Below are 19,686 nucleotides of genomic sequence, written 5' to 3'. Positions count from 1 at the left end.
TCTCCAGGACAAACCTGTTTGTTCTCCTAGCAGTCCATGGTATATTCAGCACTCTTCTCCAGCACCACAGCTCAAAGGCATCAATTCTCTTTCTGTCATCCCTATTCACTGTCCAGCTCTCTGATGCATAGCAAGAAATTGCAGACTATAGCCCGGATCAGGCACACCTTAGTTTCCAGCCAGACGTCATTGCTCTTCAGTACTCTTGAGAGGTCCCTGACAGTAGACTTTCCCAATGCAGTTCATCTCTTGATATTCTGGCTGCTGGTGCCAAGAGTGTTGACTGTGGAGCCAAGCAAACTAAAACTGTTGTATCTCAGTCTCTTCACCATCCATACTGATGCTGCCATTTGGCCCAGTGGTGAGAATCTTTGTTTTCTTGAGGTTGAACTCAGTCCATATTGAAGGCTGTGGTCCTTGACCTTCTGCAGCAAGTCCTTCAGGTCCTCCTCAGTTTCAGCAAGCAGGGTTGTGTTATCTGCATAACAGAAGTTGTTGATGAATCTTCCGTCAGTCCTGATGCCACGTTCCTCCTTGTACAGCCAAGTGTCCAGGTGATTTGTTCTTCATACAGATTAAAAAGGTATGGAGACAGAATACATCCCTGGCAGACCCACTTCCCTATTTTGAACCATTCAGTGTCTCCTTGCTCTGTTCTGACGACTTCCTCTTTGTTCAAGTATAGGTTTTGCATAAGCACAGTCAAATGTTCAGGGATTTCCCATTCTTCTCAGAGTCAGCCACAGCTTATTGTGATCCACACAGTCAAAAACCTTTGCATAGTTAATAAAGCACCGATAGACATTCCTTGGATGCTTTGAAGATTCCTCTGACATTAGCTATCATATCCCTGGTACCGCCACCTCTTCTAATCTCAGCCTGTACATCTGGCAGTTCTCTGTTGATGTGTTGCTCCAGTCGCTTTTGGATAATTTTCAGCAGAATCTTGCTTATATGTGATACTAATGATATTGTCGATACTTTCCGCACTCTGATCGGGCCACCTTTCTTTAGAATGGGAAAAAATATCGATCTCTTATAGTCAGTTTGCCACCTGGCTGTCCTCCAGATTTCTTGGCTCAACTTAGCACATCCAGGGCGTCATCTGTTTGTTGAAATATGTCAGTTGATATATTGGTGTGCAGTCAACTCCTGGAACTTTGTTTTTTGCCAATTCCTTCAGAACAACTTGAACTTTCTCCTTCATTACCACAGGTTCTTGCTCATATGTTATTTCATGAAATTCTTCTGTGTCAGCCAATTCCTTCTGGTGCTATGACTCTCTAGACTCCTTCCATCTTCTTTGCTTCTTGGATCATTTAGCACTCTACTCAAAGCATCCTTAAGTATTGCCACCTGTGGCTTGAATTTGTTTTTCAACTCCTTCAGCTTAAGAAACGCTGAGCAAGTTTGGCCTTTTTGATTTTCCGACTCCAGCTCTTTGCATATTTCATTACAGTATCTTACTTTGTTGTCTTGAGTGGTCCTTTGAAATTTTCTTTTCAGCTTTTTAATTTCTTGATTTCTTCCTTTAGCTTTGGTTTCTCTGTATTCTAATGCAATATTCAGAGTCTCATCTGACATCTATCTTGGTCTTTTCTTCCTCTTCAGCCTTTGTAATGATCTTTTGCATTCTTCATGGACGATATTCTTGATATCCTCCCAGAGCTCATTTGATCTACACCCATTGGTGCTCAAGGCCTCAAACCTGTTCCTGAGATGGTTTTGAAATTTGAGTGGGGCAGACTTAAGGTCAAATTTTGGTTCCGTGGATTTGAATACCAAAATAAATCTTTCTATGACTTACTGACTGTGCAGAGGCTTTGACTCTGTGGATCAGAACAAATTATGACTAATATTTTGAAGAATGGGTATTCCAGAAGGCTTAATTTTGCTTATGCAGAATCTATATGTAGACCAAGAAACAGTGGTTTGAACAGAGCAGGGGCGTACAAAATCAGTGGAAGTATTCATCTGCACTGTATCCTTCTAGCCTAATTATTCAGTCTGTATGTTGTTGTTGTGTACCATCAAGTCATTTGTGACGCATAGCGACCCTGTGTACAGCAGCCCTGAAACCTCCTCCATCCTGTGCCAGTTTTATTTTCTCTGACACTCCTAGCCTCATTACCGTAGTCACTGTATCAGTCCATCTCATCTCTTGTCTCCCTCTCTTTCTCCATTCCTCTGCCCTTCCAAACATGATGTTCCTTTCCAAGGAATGGTCCCTCCTTGCAGTATGCCCAACGTATGTCAGACAAAGCCTCAGATACCTTGTCTCCAAAGAGCAGGCTGGCCTCACCCTCTCTAGGATGAACCTGTTTGTTCTTTTGGTGGTTCATGGTATATTCAACACTCTTTTCCAGCACCTCAGCTCAAAGGCATCAATTCTCTTTGTATCCTCCCTAGTCATTTATCCAGTTATCTGATTCATAGCAAACAATTTTGAAGACTGTGGCCTGGATCAGGTGCACCTTATTCTCCAGACTGACATCGTTGCTCTTCAGTACTCTGGAGAGGTCCCTGACAGCCAACTTTCCCAATAGTTTCTGACAAATAATCTTAGGAACTCACCCATATGAAGAAGACTGTGGTATCAGAATCAGAAGAATGCTCAATAGCAACCTGTGATATACATATGACAACGGCATTACTTGTTGACAATGAAGAAGACTTGAAGCATTTATTGAAGAAGGTCTAAGATTTTAGCCTTTAGCATGGAAAACACTTCAATGCAAAGTAAACAAGTATCCTTTTAAGTGGATCAATAATCAGCATCATTATTAACAGAGAAAAGGTTAAAGTTGCCATGGATTCCATTTTTCTTGAATCTAATCAACACCCATAGAAGCAGCAATCAAGACAAATGTGCTGTGAAAGAACTCTCTAAAGTACTAAAGAGAAAGAATGTCACTTGGAGACTAAGATATGCTTGACTCAAGTCAGGGTATTTTAAATCATTTCATATGTGTATGAAAGCTGGAATAATGGTGCAGTAATTGAAACCCTTGAACTGAGATGTTGGCAGAGAATTTTGAATGCATTGCCTAAAGAACAAACAATCCTGTTTTGAAAGACATGCAGCAAGAATGCTTCTTAGGAGTGAAGATGGCAAGATTTTATCTCACATACTTTGGGCGAGTTATCAGAAGGGGCCAGTCCTAGAGAAAGATACCTCCACAAGGAGAATTGACACAACAACTACAGCCATGGATCCAGACACAGCAGCAGTTGTGAGGTAGATGTCAGACTGGGTAATATTTTGTACTTTTGTACACTGGGTTGCTATGAGTCAGAACCAACTCGATGATATATAACATCTACATAAGTGAAATTAAAATAGGGAACAGATAGGAGAGAAGGGATGGTAAGAGTAGCAATGATAGTCCATCTAAATTTATGATAAGTTCTTCGGACAATCTTACTAAGCACAGGCATGCCTTGGAGATATTGTATATTTGACTTCACATCACAGCAGTGAAGCTAATATCAAAATAAAGAGTCACACTAATTTCTTGATTTGTCAGTGCACGTAAAAGTTATATTAAGACTATGTGTCACTTAGTAAATGTGCAATTGCATTATGAAAAAAGGTTGTGAGAAATATTGTGATAATTGCCATAATGTAACACAGAGACACAAAATAAGCACCTGTATTTGGAAAAATGTTTGTAGACTTATTTGAAATAGAGTTATATTGTTGTTGCTTTGTGTCGTCGAGTTGCCTGTGACTCATAATGACTCTATGCATAATAGCTTGGATCTCTGCCCCAGCCTGAGCCAGTCAAACTGTCTCTGACACACCTACCTCCATTATTTCAGTTACTCTGTCGATGCATCTCACCCTGGATCTTCCTCTCTTGGGTTGTCTCTCTGCCATTTAAAGTGTGATGTCCTTCTCCAAGGAGTGATACCTCCAGGCAACATGCCCAAAGTATATAAGATGGAGTTTCAAAATCCTTGCCTCCAAGGAGCAGCTTGGCTTCACCCTCTCCGGGACAGAAATGTTTGTTCTTTTGGCAGTTCATGCATGGTATGTTCAGTATTCTTTTCCACTGCCGTAACTCAAAGGCATCAATTCTTCTGTCATCTGTTTTCATTAACCTTCTAATATATAGCAAGTAATTGCAAAGACCATGGCCTGGATCATGTGCACCTTAGTCTCCAAACTGACATCATTACTCTTTAGCACTCTAGAGAAGTTCCTGACGGCAGATTTTCCCAATGCAGTTCCTTCCCCCCCCCCTTTCTTTTATTTCCTGACTACTGGTGCCATGGATGTTGATTGTGGGACAGAGTAAGCTAAAATTTTTAACAGTCTCAATCTTTTCCCCATTTATCATGGTGCTACCAAATGGCTCAGTGGTGAGAATTATGTTTTCTTCATGTTGAGCTTCAGTCCATATTGGAGATTGTAGTGAAAGTTGGGTAGTATAGGATTTATTGTTCAAAATAACTTTCCTACACCATTGCCTTTGATATTTACCACATGCCTTGGTGGTGGTGGTGGTGGTGGTTGTTAAGTACTGTTGAATCGAGTATGACTCATTATGATCCTGTGGAAAACAGAGCTGAACCCTGTCCCCTGTACTATCCTGTACCATCTACATCATATCTAATGATCTGAATACTGGCTTGTCTTACCTAAAGTGTTGGTAGGATCCTCTCTTATTCTAGAGAAGATGCAGTTTTTGTTGTTGTTAGGTGCTGTCAAGTTGAGTATGACTCATAATGACCCTGTGAACAACAGTTCTGAATCCTATTCTGTCCTGTGCCAACCTCCCCGTCTCTAAGACACTTGAGCCCATTGCTGTAGTCACTGTCCATCTCAATGGGAGTCATCATCTTTTTTGTTTGTTTGTTTTTTGGGTTTTTTTTGTTTTCTGGTTTTTTTTTCTATATTTTTATTAATTTTCATAAACATTTACAGAGATTTTGGGTTTCCATTCATTCATTGTTGCACTATTCTCTCTACCCTCCTCCCAGTTTGTTCTTGTCCAAATGCCACAGTGCTTGTCAAAGCCAGTTCTGATTAATCTTCTTTGTCAGTGTGTCCTTTGCCATTCCCTATCACTCCTCCCTGAGAGAGACTTCACCCTGAGTCATAAGGAAAAGGGGATGGCGTATTCTCTTAGCTACTTCCTGCTGAAAAGGGACGCTGTGGGTTTCAGGGTGAAGATCTTCTCTTACTACTCTAAAGGGCCCCTTTGGCAGTAGGAAACACATAGACTATTATGGAGATTGATTTTGGGATTTAGATGCACTCTTATTGATTGTGCTTGGCCGTACATGTTCATATCCTTGAAGATGTATCATGGGGGTGTTGCAACCTAGAAGACACAAATTTGACTAACAAGTTATAAGTACATGAGTCCAGAAATTATGGAAAAGTAAAAGAAAAGATTCTTTCATTGTTTTACAAACCCTCCCCCAGGTCCCCTCCACCATGTAGCCCTCGCTCTAGACTTCTGTGATGACAGAAATACCTAGTTATATATCTCTTTTAAACAGTTTTCTCCCTCCTCTGTTTCAGTGCAGTATACATTATTGAACCCATCTTACTCAGTCTCTCCCCAACCCCAAGGACAGTCCCATTCTACAACAGTGGCATCATGTAATATTTGTCCTTTTGTGGCTGGGATATTTCACTCAGCATAATGTTCTCCAGAGTCAACCATTTTGAATAATATTGCATGAGTTCCTTGTTTTTTAATGCAGCATAGTATTCCATTGTGCGAATATACCACAGCTTCTCTAGCCATTCGTTTGTTGATGGGCACTTAGGTTGTTTCCAACTCCTTGCTATTGTGAACAAAGCTGCAATAAACATGGGTGTGCATATATCTGCTTGGATGTCAGCTATGGTCTCTTCAGGGTATATTCCCAGTAGTGGAATTGCTGGGTCAAATGGTATCTCTATTTGCAACTTTTTGAGAAAGCACCATACTGCTTTCCACAGGGGTTGCACCATTTTACACTCCCACCAACAGTGAATCAGGGTTCCAGTTTCTCCACAACCTCGCCAGCATTTGTTGCTTGCTGTTCTGTTAAATTTTGCTATTTTGACTGGGGTGAAATGATATCTCATAGTTGTTTTAATTTGCATCTCTCTTAGGGCTAGGGATTTTGAGCATTTCTTCATGTGTTTGTTAGCCATCTGAATGTCGTCTTCGGTGAAATGCCTGTTCATATCCTGTGCCCATTTTTCTATTGGATTATTTACCTTTATCTTGTTGTGAGTCATCATCTTTTTTGATGACTTTCCACCATTCCAAACATGATACCCTTTTCCAAGGAATCCCTCTCCTAGCAACCTGTTCAAAATAGGAGAGATGAAGCATTACTGTCCTGGCCTCCAAGGAACATTCGTGTTGCACCTTTCCCAAATCATACATGTTCATTCTTTTGACAGTCCATTGGATATTCAGTACTCTTCTCTAACACCACCATGCAAAGGCATCAACACTTCCTCTGTCATCCTTATTCATTGTCCAGCTCTTAGATACATAGCAATTAATTGAAAAGAACATGGCCTGGATCAGGCACATCTTAGTCTTCAAAGTGACGTCATTATCCTTGAGTATTTTGGAGAGGCCCCTGACAGTAACTTGCCCCAAGCAATACATCTTTGTATCTCCTGGTACCAAGGATATTGTGGATTCAAACAAGAAGAAATATTTCACTGTTTTTGCCCTTTCTTTGTCAATCATGATATTGCTCACTGGCCCAGTGGTAAAGACCTTTGTTTCCTTGATGTTGAGATGCGATCCAAATTGAGGGCTATATTCTTTGGTCTTCTGCAACCAGCACCTCTGGTCTCCCTTGCTTTCAGGATTCAAAGCTGTGTCATCGCATAGTGCAGGTTTTTGATGAGTCTTCTAATCCTGACACCATATTCTTCTTCAGAGAGTCTGGCTTCATGAATTATTTGCTCAGCGTACAGATTCAATAGGTATGGATAAAGGATACACTCCTGACACACATCCTTCACAATTTTCAGCCATTCAGTGTTCTCTTGTTCTGTTCAGACAACAGATTCTTGAGCTAGGTAGATATTTCATTTGATTGAGCACAAGTAAGTGTTCTGTGATTCCCGTTCTTCTCAATGTTAACCATAGTCTGTTGTGGTCCACACAGTCAAATGCCTTTAGTCAGTAAAACACAGACATTCAGCCAGGATCCATCTGACCTCAGCAATAATAGCTCTGGTCTACCGTCATGAATTTGTGTTATTTTTGTTTGGCAGATGTAGTGGTGTTGAACACTTTATTTTGGACGTTATTGGGCGTCTCCCTGATATGGAGATGGTAATCAATGTACGAGATTATCCTCAGGTTCCTAAGTGGATGGAGCCCGCCATTCCAGTCTTCTCCTTCAGCAAGGTAAGTTCAGGAAGGACCTACATGGGGGAGGGAGAATCTTCTAGGTTATGAGCAGGAGCTCATTTTCCTATAGTACAGTTTTACGTCTACTGGTGAAGTCCAGGAATAGATCCTGTTCCCTGGTAGCATCAAAGTGGTTGAGCAGTAAGACCGAGGAGTCAGAGTTGAGGACCAAAAAGAAATGTAATATTGCTGAAGTATCTTTAGTGCTGAGAATGGTGTTACAGCATGAAAAGAAGGAGAAACTTACAAGGCATTGAAGGGAGGACTCAGCTGCTACAGAGTATGCGATCATGAGTCCGAAAGAGCTCATGGTCTAAAGAATATTTGTTGTGCTACTACATATTGTCAGCCTTAGTATCAGGTATCATCTGTCCTGTCTCAAACTGTATCCTGTGGGCCCAGCATGACCAGTACTTAACCCAAAAGTATTAAATAGCACCATATAGTTTGTTCTTTTTTTTTTAAATATTTTTTTTTTTAAATTTTTTATTTTTGTGTGAGTGTACCGTCAAATCAGGTCTGACTGGTACAGGAGGAGATTATTCCTCCTTTTCCCGGCAGAGCATCTGGTGGATTCGAACCGTGTGCCTCTGGGATTGTAGTTATAGTTTGTTCTTAAGCAGTGCACTGGATAATGTCTCAGATCACAGCGAGAAATATGAGAAGTTCATACAGAGAAGTGAGAAAACGAGGCAAGACCTGAGGGCTTGAGGAAGTGAATAACTCCTCATAGGTCAGCTTCATGTAAATGATGCAGAAATGACACTGGGTTTGAAAGGTTTGAGAGGCTGGTGTGAAAGCATTTAGTTGGGGATGAGGGGGATGGAGTGGCAAGAACACAGAGGGTTGGGTGAGTCTGTGGGAGAAAGATGGGTTTAGAAAATCCCATGGACCTTGGCAAAAAGCCTATCTTTAATATCTGTCTCCAGTGCAGAGGGACCATTTGTCCCTACTTGTTCTTTATCACAGTTTACTTTCTCTCTAGACTTGTTTATTTCCTGTGTTGCAGATGGGATGAGGTCACATTTGTGTTGCTTTTCCCATGGTTTAGCTTCTTTTTTCCAAAATGCTTGATCCCATTGTTTGTGGTGAAACTCTGCCAGAAGAACAGATAGAGGTTCCCATGAGTCAGTAAAGGACACTTTTGTTTGTTATTTGTTGTTTCTGTTGATAATCAAATACAGCCATCAGTATACTAACTCTACATCTTAACTGCCTGTTATTTTAAAAGATAAGTGACTCCTAGTTTCCAAGGGAGGGATTTTAGTTTGTCACCTTTAAACTGTGCAGTTTTTAAGGAGCTGCTATCATTTGTGAGATACTTGATGAATCATATATCATTTTTCAAGTATGTGAGAAAAGGCAAACAGCATGTTGTAAATGTAATTCCAAAGGGAAAAACAGACTTGGGTTTATTAGTGTTCAAAGCTTTGCTAGAAGTAACTATATAAAGGGAATAAATTGTTTTTACAACATTGTTAAAAGATGTGGAACACCATCTTTTCCCACAATTCTACCTACAGACGTTTCCAATCCTGATCCGTAAACAACTAAGAATTTATTGAGCAGCTAATGAGCTCAACACAGTACCACAGTATTGAGCAAATAAAGCTACCTAACACTTTCTGAGTCATTACTATCTGCCAGGGACTGTTTTCAGTGTTTTGCATGCTTTAACTCATTTTATATTCAAAGTAAGCTCATTAGGTAGATAGAAATTTTACTTCCCATATTAATGACAACAGCAAAGATTTGGAAACCACGACATAAGAATTCACCTGGAATTGGAAAACTGGAAAGAGAGAAATTCAGCAGATTCCTATGTTCTGTTTCCAGAGACCATTCTCTTTACCACTGCAGTATATTTTCTAGTTATTTTTCTCACAAGACCATCTAGGAAAACCAAGAACTGTGTAAGACAGTATAAACTCTTAAGTGTAATAGACATTAAGAGATGAGAGAGAGAAATTGATCATTTATGATTTATTATTTCCTTACTCTGAAACCCTTAAATGTATATGTCTTTTAGAAAAACAACTTTTGGGTTTCAGTGAGCCATTTTTGTTGTTGTTGTTGTTGTTCAGAGTCTAACATTTACAATTAGGGAGAGTGTACCTTTGGCAGGTTAACACTATAGCAAGGCCTTTGTTAGGATCCAGTGGCCTCTGCAGTTTGAGTCTTATTGCTTTATTTCTGTACTGATGTAGCATGGCCTTTCTGTTTCTATTAAAGACATCAGAGTATCATGATATCATGTATCCTGCTTGGACCTTTTGGGAAGGTGGACCTGCTGTTTGGCCAATTTATCCTACAGGTCTTGGACGGTGGGACCTCTTCAGAGAAGATCTGGCAAGGTAAGTCCTGTAAGTTTTATTTTCTTGAAATAAGTGGTAGGATATATATATATTGTTGTTATTAGGTGCTGTTGAGTCGCTTGCAACTCATAGTGATACTTTAAATTGTTAATTTTCAAGCTGAAAAAAACCTATTCATAGCATAGTCAGTTCTGTGTATGTATAAAAATATTTGCACACATATATAGAAAAATCTACTAAAGAATCTACCCTAGAACATCAGCAGTGCCTCTGAGGAAGGAAGTATGGGAGCCTTTTGTTTTCTTCTTTAATTTTTTTCCATGCTTTTAAGATTTCTCTAACAGTCTTCCATAATTAGAACATGTGTATGGCCTTGTTGTGGGGAGGGTAGAAAATTGCTCGGAAAAACATTCATGTACTTGATAATTTTGAGCTGGGTTCATTAAGCGAGGATGTTGTTGTTTGTATGTATTGTTGAGTTGACTATGATTCATTGCAAGCTCATGGAACAGGGTAGATTTGTTCCCTGGGACTTTACTGACTATAACCTTTATTGAAGCAATTACCAGGCCTTCAACTTGCAGAGCTGCTCGTCTTGCAGAGCTGCTCGGTGGATTCCAAAGGTCAGCTTTTCAGATAGCAGCCGAGTGCTTTAACTCTTAGACCACCAGAGCTCCTTTGGGTAGGGAGAAAACCAAGCAAAATTTGGATGCCCATTGATTCTGACTTGTAGTGACCCTTTAATACAAACTAGAAATGCCTCATTAGGTTTCCAAGGCTATCACTCTTAATAGGCACATACTACTTCATTTTCCTCTAGTGGATAGGTTCGATCCTTGGACCTTTTGAGTATTAACCCAACAACTAACCCTCTGTGCCACCAGAGCTCCTGTTGAGCAGGTTGGGACCCATAAATGTCCTTTTAACCATCTAAGTATAGAACTTATGCTAATTCATCACATAGCCGAGACAGCTTGACCTGTTGACTTCATCCTGCTCTTACATCTGATTCCAGGTTGTCTAAACCAAAGATATTCCCTAACCTAGCTGCATTGTGCATTAATGAGTCACACAACATTGGCATTTAATGGAAGACTTCTAGAAATACAGTCTTTGTAAAATTCAATTTTATTTTCACAATTACATCCCGCTGGTAATCCACTAATCCCTTTAGATGAATAAAGTGATAACAAATGGGACCGTAATTTAAGGCACACCAATTGGTCCTTCTTAGCCTTCTGAAATAACAAAGGAAGGTAGTGAGTCAGGAACAGGAAAAAATGGATGTATGACTAGTTGCTTCTGTGCGTAGGTGCTTCCTTTGTCATGAGACTAGAAGAACTTAATGATGCCCCGTTACTATTACTGCATATTTTGATCAAAGGTGCTGTAGAAGAGACCTGTTCAAAAAGAGGAAATGTAGTTCAAATTCTCGTAGACTTTCTGGAGCTGTGCAAACTAGACAGACTTCTGATATCATCCCAGACTCTTTTAAGCAAAAAAAAAAAGTCCCCCAAAGTCTTCTTAGAACAAATAGTAGTTTAACTAGTGAAAAATATCTTCCTTGAGGGTTATACTCTTTTAAGAACTATCTATATAAAATAAAATTGAGAACAAGAATGAAATTTAAAATTATTGAAGACTGATAGAGACTGATGGAATCACCAAAATTGTGACCCCTTCTATGCCCAACAGACATGGAACTGAACTCACTCCCAGCTATTGCTTTTCAATGAAATGATAGGCCTGTAAAGTGAACAAGTAAGAGGAATGCACAATTAACCATACTTATGAGACCAAAAGGGTTTCATGTGTCTCAGAACAAAGGTCAGTGGGCAGGTAGGGACAGAAAGGAAGGGCTGTGTAGACCCCGGCGAGGAAATGGAGAAAATGCTTATATTACAAAATAAAGGGCCTGTAAATTACTTACTGAGAAAAGAAAAATTTGCCCTATAAACTTATATCCAAACCACAATGGTTTTTTTTTTTAAAATTTTAAATAAAATTTTTATTTTATACTTTTTTTACTTAATTAAGTTCGTATGCATTGTTTTTCACATTGGATCTTTCCTTTGCCGACCCCCAAACTACCTTTTTTTAAAAAACATTGACAAGAAGCACTAGCTAGGAAGGATCTTATCTATAAAAAGATTAGATAGGAACCTTTAAGGGATAGTGAGTTTATGTTAATGGAGAAAGAACAACTCAAAAGAGAAAAGAGAATAATTGAAGCTGCGAAGATGAGAATACTTGAAGATCATTGTCATACAATTGTACATCTAGAAACCATTGGATTCATGTTTATTTTGCTGTGCATATTCTCAATAAAAAATTAATTTTAAAAAAATTTAAAAGGTAACATGGTATCATAAATGTGAATGGACAACAAGTCCTCACCATCTTATATTAAAATACAAAGTTCTGAATTAAGCTTCAGAAGTAATTAAAACATATCCCCTATAGTCAGCTCATCTAGGATCTTCCTCTCCTCCTCTTTCCTTCCACTTGTCCAAGCATGATGTCCTTCGCCAAGGATCGGTCCCTCCTGGCTACGTTCCTAAGGTATATAAGATGGAGCTTCAAAATCCTTACCTCCAAGGAGAAACTTGGTTTCACCCTCTCCAAGACAGACCTATTTTTTCTCTTGGCAGTCCATAAATTGTTTAGTATTCTTTTCCAGCACTATGACTCAAAGGCATCGATTCTTCTTCAGTCATCTTAGTCATTGTCTAGCTCTCTCATGCATAGCAATTAATTGCAAAGGCTACGGCCTGAATCAGGCACACTTTAGTTTCTAGATTGATGTTATTGCTTCTTAGTACTCTGGAGAGGTCCTTGACAGCAGATTTTTCCTAGTGCAATTCGTCTTTTGATTTCCTGATTGCTGGTGCCCAGAATGTTGATTGAGCCAAGAAAGCTGAAATTGTTAACAATATCAATTTACTAATTGGCATCATGGTATTGCCAATTGGCCAGTGGTGAGAATCTTTGTCTTCTTGATGTTGTGCTTCAATCCATATTGAAGACCACAGTCCTTGACTTTCTGCAGCAAGCACTTCTGGTCCTCCTCAGTTTCTGTAAGCAAGGTTGTCATCTGCATACTATGGGTTGTTGATGAGTCTTCTTCCAATCCTGATGCCACATTCCTCCTTGTAAAGCCCAGCCTCCCAAATGATCTGTTTCACATATAGTTTGAAAATGTATGGAGACAGGACACATCCCAAATGCACTCCTTTCCTGATTTTGAACCATGCTGGGTTTCCTTGCTCTGTTCTGAGGACCATTTTTTTATCTGAGTATAGGTTTTGCATGAGCATAATCAAATAGTCTGAGATTCCCATTCTTCTTAAGGTTAGCCATAATTTGTTGTCATCCACACAGTAAAACACCTTTGCATAGTCAATGAAACACAGATAGATGTTCCTCTGGTATTCTTTACTTTTAGCCAAGATCCTTCTGACATTGATGATAATGTCTCTAGTGCCACGGCCTCTTCTAAACCCAGCTCATGTTTCTGGTAGTTCTCTGTCAATGTACAGAGATTCCAATCATTTGGGATAATCTTCAACATGATTTTGCTTGCATGTGGTATGAATGTTATTGTACAATAATTTCCACTCTTTCCTGTCACCTCTTTTTGGAATGAGAATAAAAAGGAATATCTGCCAGTCAATTGGCCAGGTAATTGTCCTTCAGATTTCTTGGCACAGCCTGGTGCGTGTCCAGAGCAGCATCTGTTTGTTGAAATATGCCAGTTGATATTCATCAATTCCTGGGCCTTGTTTTTTGCCAATTCCTTCAGAGCAGCCTGAACTTCTTCTTTTATCACCATTTCCTCTTGATCATATGTTGTTTCTTGAGATTTTTCTGTGTCAGCCAATTCCTTTTGATACAGTGACTATCCTTCTTCCTGGATCATTTTAATACTTTAATCACTTTAATGCTTCCTGAATCATTCAGTATTCTGCCCATAGCATCCTTAAGAGTGTGTGTGTATATGTGCATGAATATATATATGTGTGTACATATACATGTATATATGTTATGTTTGGAAGCAGGAGTGGCATCAACTTTGTAAACAACATGCCTCCGGAAACTCTGTGAACTTTGAGAAACACTGATAGTTACAGACAGGATTCAGGTATTTTGTTCATAAGGTTGCTATGTGTCGTGCTCGACTCGACGGCAATCAACAACAACGCAGTCAACAGAGAGTTCTGGTGGTGTAGTCCATAGAGAATAGAACTGCTAATCCAAAGGCTGCATGAATCTGCCAGCTGCTCTGAGGGAGAACCATGCACAGTCTCCTCCCACCGTAATATACAACTTCAGAAACTTGGTGGGTGATTGCTCTGAGTTAGAACTAACTCTATGGTGATGTGTTTGCATTTGATACAATTAATAACTACATAGAAATTAATCAAATCCTCCTTTATTAGGTCAGCAGCACAGTGGCCCTGGACAAAGAAGAATTCAACAGCATATTTCCGAGGATCAAGGTGATTATATATTGATATTTTACAGCGATATGCTTCTAATTAATGTGTGAGATCTAAGCAACTTTGAGGGTCTTACTCAAAGAGAATGCTAAAATAGTTATGGATTTAAACAGACTCACAGAATCTTAGACTGGAGAACTCAGATTATTCACCTGTATCTCTCTTAATGGAATTTATATTGAAAGAAGTAAAGTTCATTCATTTAATCATTCAGCAAACACAAAGTGCCACTGGCATTTTGGGCTTTAACTGTGCAGTATTGAACTGAATAGATGGGTTATCTGCCTGCCAAAAAGCTTACAGTTTCAGGAGTATTGGGAACTTGCCCAGTGACACTTAAATCTCCTTATTGTCTTTTTCATCGTACCATGAGGCAGCTGAATAGTGGTAACAAAAAGAGTGAGACTGGTAGAAATGGAAAAGGAAGCGGACAGAAGAGAGAGGAAGAGGGAAATGGAAAAGATTGGGATTAGGGAAGGAATCTGTTAATCTGATTTAGTTCCTAGGCACCTAGAATGTCCCCTGGCACGTAGTTACACAGTAAATACTAGGTGAACAGATGAATAGAAAAGACCATGAAGGGAGTATGGTTTAGTAGTTTTTGCATCCAGGTCCTTGTCTGAGATTATACTCTCAGTTTGCCTTCCAATTTACTTGTTGTTATTATGTGTTGTTGAATCAGAACCAACTCATAGCTGACCCTCCAGCAGGTAGCTTGCCTCCAGAAACTCTATGTCTGAACAGTGCTCAGGCCTTTCGTTCGTAGGGTCGCAATGGGTCGTCTACGACTCGATGGCACCTAACAACAACATAAAACATACACAGAAAACAATGGCCCATCTTGTCACTCAGAGCAGCTGGTGGATTCAAACCACTTGTCTTTGGGTTGACAGCACACCTCTTTACCCACTAGGCTATCAGAGCTTCCTTTAATTTACTTACACAGTGGAACTGAAGACATGGATGGGCTGCTCAGCTTCTACTTGTCAACTTACCTGATTTTCAGATCTTGATACTACGGGTTTAACTTGGGCTCCAAGTACTTAAGGACCTCCTTATTTGGGGGGATGTGCATTTTTCTAGGGAGAATATGCATAGTTCTCAAAAGATTCACAGGAGCCCGTAACACTTCAACTGCTAACACTAGGATTTTCTCCAGAAACTGCCTTCAGCTTTTTAAGTCCTATGTTTTTATTCTTTATAATATTATCATATTCGACTTTACAGAGAAAATACAGCAAAGGACATGTAGCTATTTTGTTGAGTGGTGATGGCCGCATCCCACAGCTTTGAGTACCAGTAATGATAGAGGCTACATGAACCCTCCTCAAGATGAAAGCATTTCCTCACTGTAGTGACCAGAACAGCATACCTTTTGTAGACCAACAGAAAGCAGAAAGGGACCAAATACTCCCATCCCTGAAGGGTAAAATGGGGAATAGCACAGGAACATGTAGATGCTGTAGTTCCCAGTGTCCCCTCTTCTCTTTTCTCTTAACCAATGTCTGGCTCATCTGTGAGTGTAGCCATTGCACTGATACCTAGTACTGTTCAGCTTTCAGAAACTGACAATAGCACTATGGTGTAGACTACATAGTTTATGTCATGTGTTTTTTTATAGGACAAGTCCAGAACGAGATCCTCTCATTCTTCTCTCTCGGAAAAATCCAAAACTTGTTGATGCAGAATACACCAAAAACCAGGCCTGGAAATCCATGAAAGTAATCACCAGTCATCTGAGTAGAAAAACAGCAATGACCAGTCTCAAAGAACATTTCGTATTAGGTTTCCCTTCATTGGTGGCATGATTTTTGGAGAAGGTTCCATGGAACACTATTAGCATATATGTAAATTAATTTTCAAATTCACTCCACTTTTCTGGCCTTTCTTATGAGTTGGATGGTTAATACCAGAAGTTGGCAAACTTTTTATATAAATGACCGGATAGAGGTTGTAAACGTTTTGAAGATTCAGAGGTCTCTGGTCTCTCTTGGCTACTAAGCTCTTCCATGATAATGCAAAAGCAGCCATAGACAGCAGACAAACAAATGGGCATGGCTGTGTTCTGGCAAAACTTTATTTATGGGCCCTGAAATTTAAAATTCACCAAATTATTTTAGGTCAGACGTAATTTTCTTCTGGCAGTTTTTTTAAAACGTGAAAATATTCTTTGTTCGTGGGCTATACAAAAATCGGCAGGGAGCCTGATTTGGCATGTGAGCTGTAGTTTGCCAGCCCCTGGCTTAAACTCGTGGTTCTCGATCTTGGTTGTACAATATAATCAGAGGGCTTTAAAAAAAATGCATTAAATAAATCAATATCTGGGAATGGGGCCTAGGTATCTTCATTATATTTAAATATCCCCAAATGAGTCTAAAGTGAAGCCAGAAAGAAGGACTTTTCATTTAGAGTACACCTCAGTCTTTCATAACTCTCAGATTTCTTGCAGTAACATAGAACTTTCAGCCTGAAATTTCCTTATCTAGAATTCTCATATGCTTTGGTATGAGGAAATATTTCCTCTTATGAGGAAATACTTTAAACTTCTTGAGAGGAAAACTATATCTGAGGTACATGAATTATTTGATACAGTTTTAATAAACCATGTACACATAAAGTTTAAGAAACTAAGTTTTATGAAAATATTTTTAAAGTATATAATATTTTTATATTTCATATTTTAATGAAAATATTTGAAAAATATACTTAAAAATATATTCTTTCAATAAATTGTGTTTCCTACAGGAAGCCACAAACAAAATTAAGTATATTTTTTCTAAGCCTTGTGTTCCTCGTTTGCTATCAGATAAGGTAGATGGATGACATTTACATGGGGCAGGAGCGGGTGGTGGTGAGGTGTAGAGGGGCAGGGCGTATTCCCGGGGGACCACAGGTAATGCAGAGCAGTGAGCAGGATCCCTTGGAGAGGGAACATGGAGAATTTCAGTGGCTTTCTGCCAAATAGGAATGGGAGTCCAGTTTGCCATGTTTTGCGCTTTTTCAAGGAAAATGGGAAACTTGGATTTTTACAAGAGATCCTACCACCTAGGATGTTGGCAGTCTGCATATTAAATATTTTATATGTTTAACCAAATTTGGGGGGGGGGGCCTGCAGTTCTAAGCTCATCAGGTACTACTGGTGACTTGCTACATAAATAATTGATAGAGAATGGAAATAATTGATATAGAATGGAAATGTGACCTCTGAATTCAAAAGAGGGCCAGAGAGCGTCATGGGACCTTAAACTTTAAAATCATGGCCAAACCCCACCTCCCTCTACCTCTTCTGCTTGGGGTTATATGGCTTTAGACTAATCTCCCAGCTTCTTTTTTTTTTTTTTTTTTTTAATTTTTACATGTACCGTCAAATCAGATCTGACTGGTACAGGAGGAAATTGCCCCCTTCTTCTCCAGCAGAGCATCTGGTGGATTTGAACCACATACCTCTGGGATTGCAGTGCAGCGTCTTGCCACTAGGCCACCAGAGCTCCCTATCTCCCAGCTTCTTGAATCCTTGACTTCCTTTTCTGTAGAATGGGGATAGTGATCCCTCCTGAGTATGCTTATTTTTAAATGAGGACATACTCATGAAACGTTGTAACAGGTGCTCCCTGCACAGTGGTCTTTCCTAAATGCTGTTATTACTATTAACTTCCTTTGCTCTTACAGGATACTTTGGGGAAGCCAGCTGCTAAGGATGTCCACCTTGTGGATCACTGCAAATACAAGTAAGACTCTTGATTCTCCTAAGTCAGGATTTCCATTTAATTTTGAGTCAGCTTGCCTTTGGGGGAAAGACCTTAGTACTGAGGACAAGCTAGCTTTATGAAAGTCACTTTAATTCATTTAGCTTACTGAAAGCTTCCTGTGTACAAGGTGCAGATCTAGTTCCGTGGGAACTGCAGAGATAAATGAAACTTGGACCCTGTTTACAGAGGGTTTGCATGCTGATAAGCAAAGTGATACAACTGACTCTCTCAATGTCTCAGAGTTCAAGTTAGATTACATATTTATCAAGTTAATAAAACCATTTACAGCTCACATGAATAAATTATTAAAACCAAAACCAGACCCCTCATTGCAGTCAAGTCACTCCTGGCTCATGATAGCCGTGCAAATGATGAATAGTCAGCAGCTAACCTAAAGGCTGGCAGTACAGACCTCCTCAGTAGACTAGAGACCGTAGGATGAGCAGAGCTTTGGTTAGCCATGACAAGAGACATCCAGCCTAAAAAAATTAAAACATTTTTCAATGTTAAAAGAAAAAAACACCTGCAGCTTAGAAAAGCTTGTGGAAAATGAGATCTACCTGAGCCTTGTACCTTTTGTATCCAGCACTCAACATCTGACCTTGTCAGCTTTTCCTGGAGAAAGTATCCCTGTTCCTTCACGTCAACTCTTCTTTCAGGAAGAGTGTGTAGCCTTGGCCTGAGAAAAGGGAGTTGGTGGACACCCTAGGTGGGTATACTGCCTTTGGAGGTTGGAAATGGAAAGAGAAGAGAGAAAAGCCATTTAAAAAAAGGGGGAGAGGGAATTTAAAAAAAAAAGTCCATACCTGTAGAAGCAGCCATGTACTTTCAAGTGCATTTGGTTCTTTTTTCTTTCTTAGGTATCTGTTTAATTTCCGGGGTGTAGCTGCAAGTTTCCGGTTCAAACACCTCTTCCTGTGTGGTTCACTTGTTTTCCATGTTGGTGACGAGTGGCTGGAATTCTTCTATCCACAGCTGAAGCCATGGGTTCACTACATCCCAGTCAAGACAGATCTCTCCAATGTCCAGTAAGCACCTTTACCCCATGCTGCTCCATCCCCAGCCATTTTAGTCATTTGCTCCTGAGGAGGGTTTTCCTGAAAGCTTTTCTTGCTGATTTAAATACACAGTGTTGGATTATTTAAGTTGGCTGCATTTGGGATTTAGTTAGGAAAAGTACTTAATATTAGTTAGTGTCAAATATAATATCCAGATACCAAGAAAGTTCTAATTTCTCAAAAAGTAACCATATTTATCTTTGTATATCGCAAATACTTTGTATAAGAAACAAACACAGGTTATACGCATGGATTTCACTTGATGGTATGCATAGGAATCAGATTGCTTACAGCTTTGGAAAGAACCACTGGAGAAGCTCAATATCAGTTGTGAAAACTAGGCCAGGAGCTGATTGTGGAATAGACCACCAACTCCTCATATGCTAGTTCAAGCTGAAGTTGAGGAAAATGAAATCAAATCCATGGGAACCAAAATATGACCTTGAGTCTATTCCACCTGAATTTCAGAACCATCTCAGGAACAGGTTTGAGGCCTTGAACACTAATCAGTGAAAACCAGATGAGTTGTGGGAGGATATCATCCAGGAAGAATACACAAAGTCATTACAAAGACAGAGGAAGAAGAAAAGACCAAGGTGGATGTCAGAAGAGACTCTCAGTATCGCACTGGAGCACTGAGAAGCCAAAGTAAAGGGAATTCAAGATATTAAAAAGCTGAA

The 19,686-nt window shown here is 39.6% G+C and overlaps 1 protein-coding gene across 1 annotated transcript in view; it reads left to right on the top strand.

Moving 5' to 3' along the window:
* Positions 1-19,686, top strand: part of POGLUT1 (protein O-glucosyltransferase 1) — a 48,081-nt gene that overhangs the window by 22,920 nt on the left and 5,475 nt on the right. Inside the window, exons 4-9 of the mRNA XM_006884260.1 lie at positions 7,247-7,382; positions 9,618-9,739; positions 14,140-14,199; positions 15,821-15,920; positions 17,869-17,927; positions 18,809-18,976. Coding sequence (XP_006884322.1) covers positions 7,247-7,382; positions 9,618-9,739; positions 14,140-14,199; positions 15,821-15,920; positions 17,869-17,927; positions 18,809-18,976 — 645 coding nt within the window. The remainder of the gene's footprint in view (positions 1-7,246; positions 7,383-9,617; positions 9,740-14,139; positions 14,200-15,820; positions 15,921-17,868; positions 17,928-18,808; positions 18,977-19,686) is intronic.

The sequence above is a fragment of the Elephantulus edwardii genome, unplaced genomic scaffold, assembly GCF_000299155.1.
Source record: "Elephantulus edwardii isolate Elephantulus edwardi_28Jun2011 unplaced genomic scaffold, EleEdw1.0 scaffold00032, whole genome shotgun sequence".
Classification (NCBI taxonomy): Eukaryota; Metazoa; Chordata; class Mammalia; order Macroscelidea; family Macroscelididae; genus Elephantulus; species Elephantulus edwardii.
This window is presented reverse-complemented; position numbering and strand designations above follow the sequence as displayed.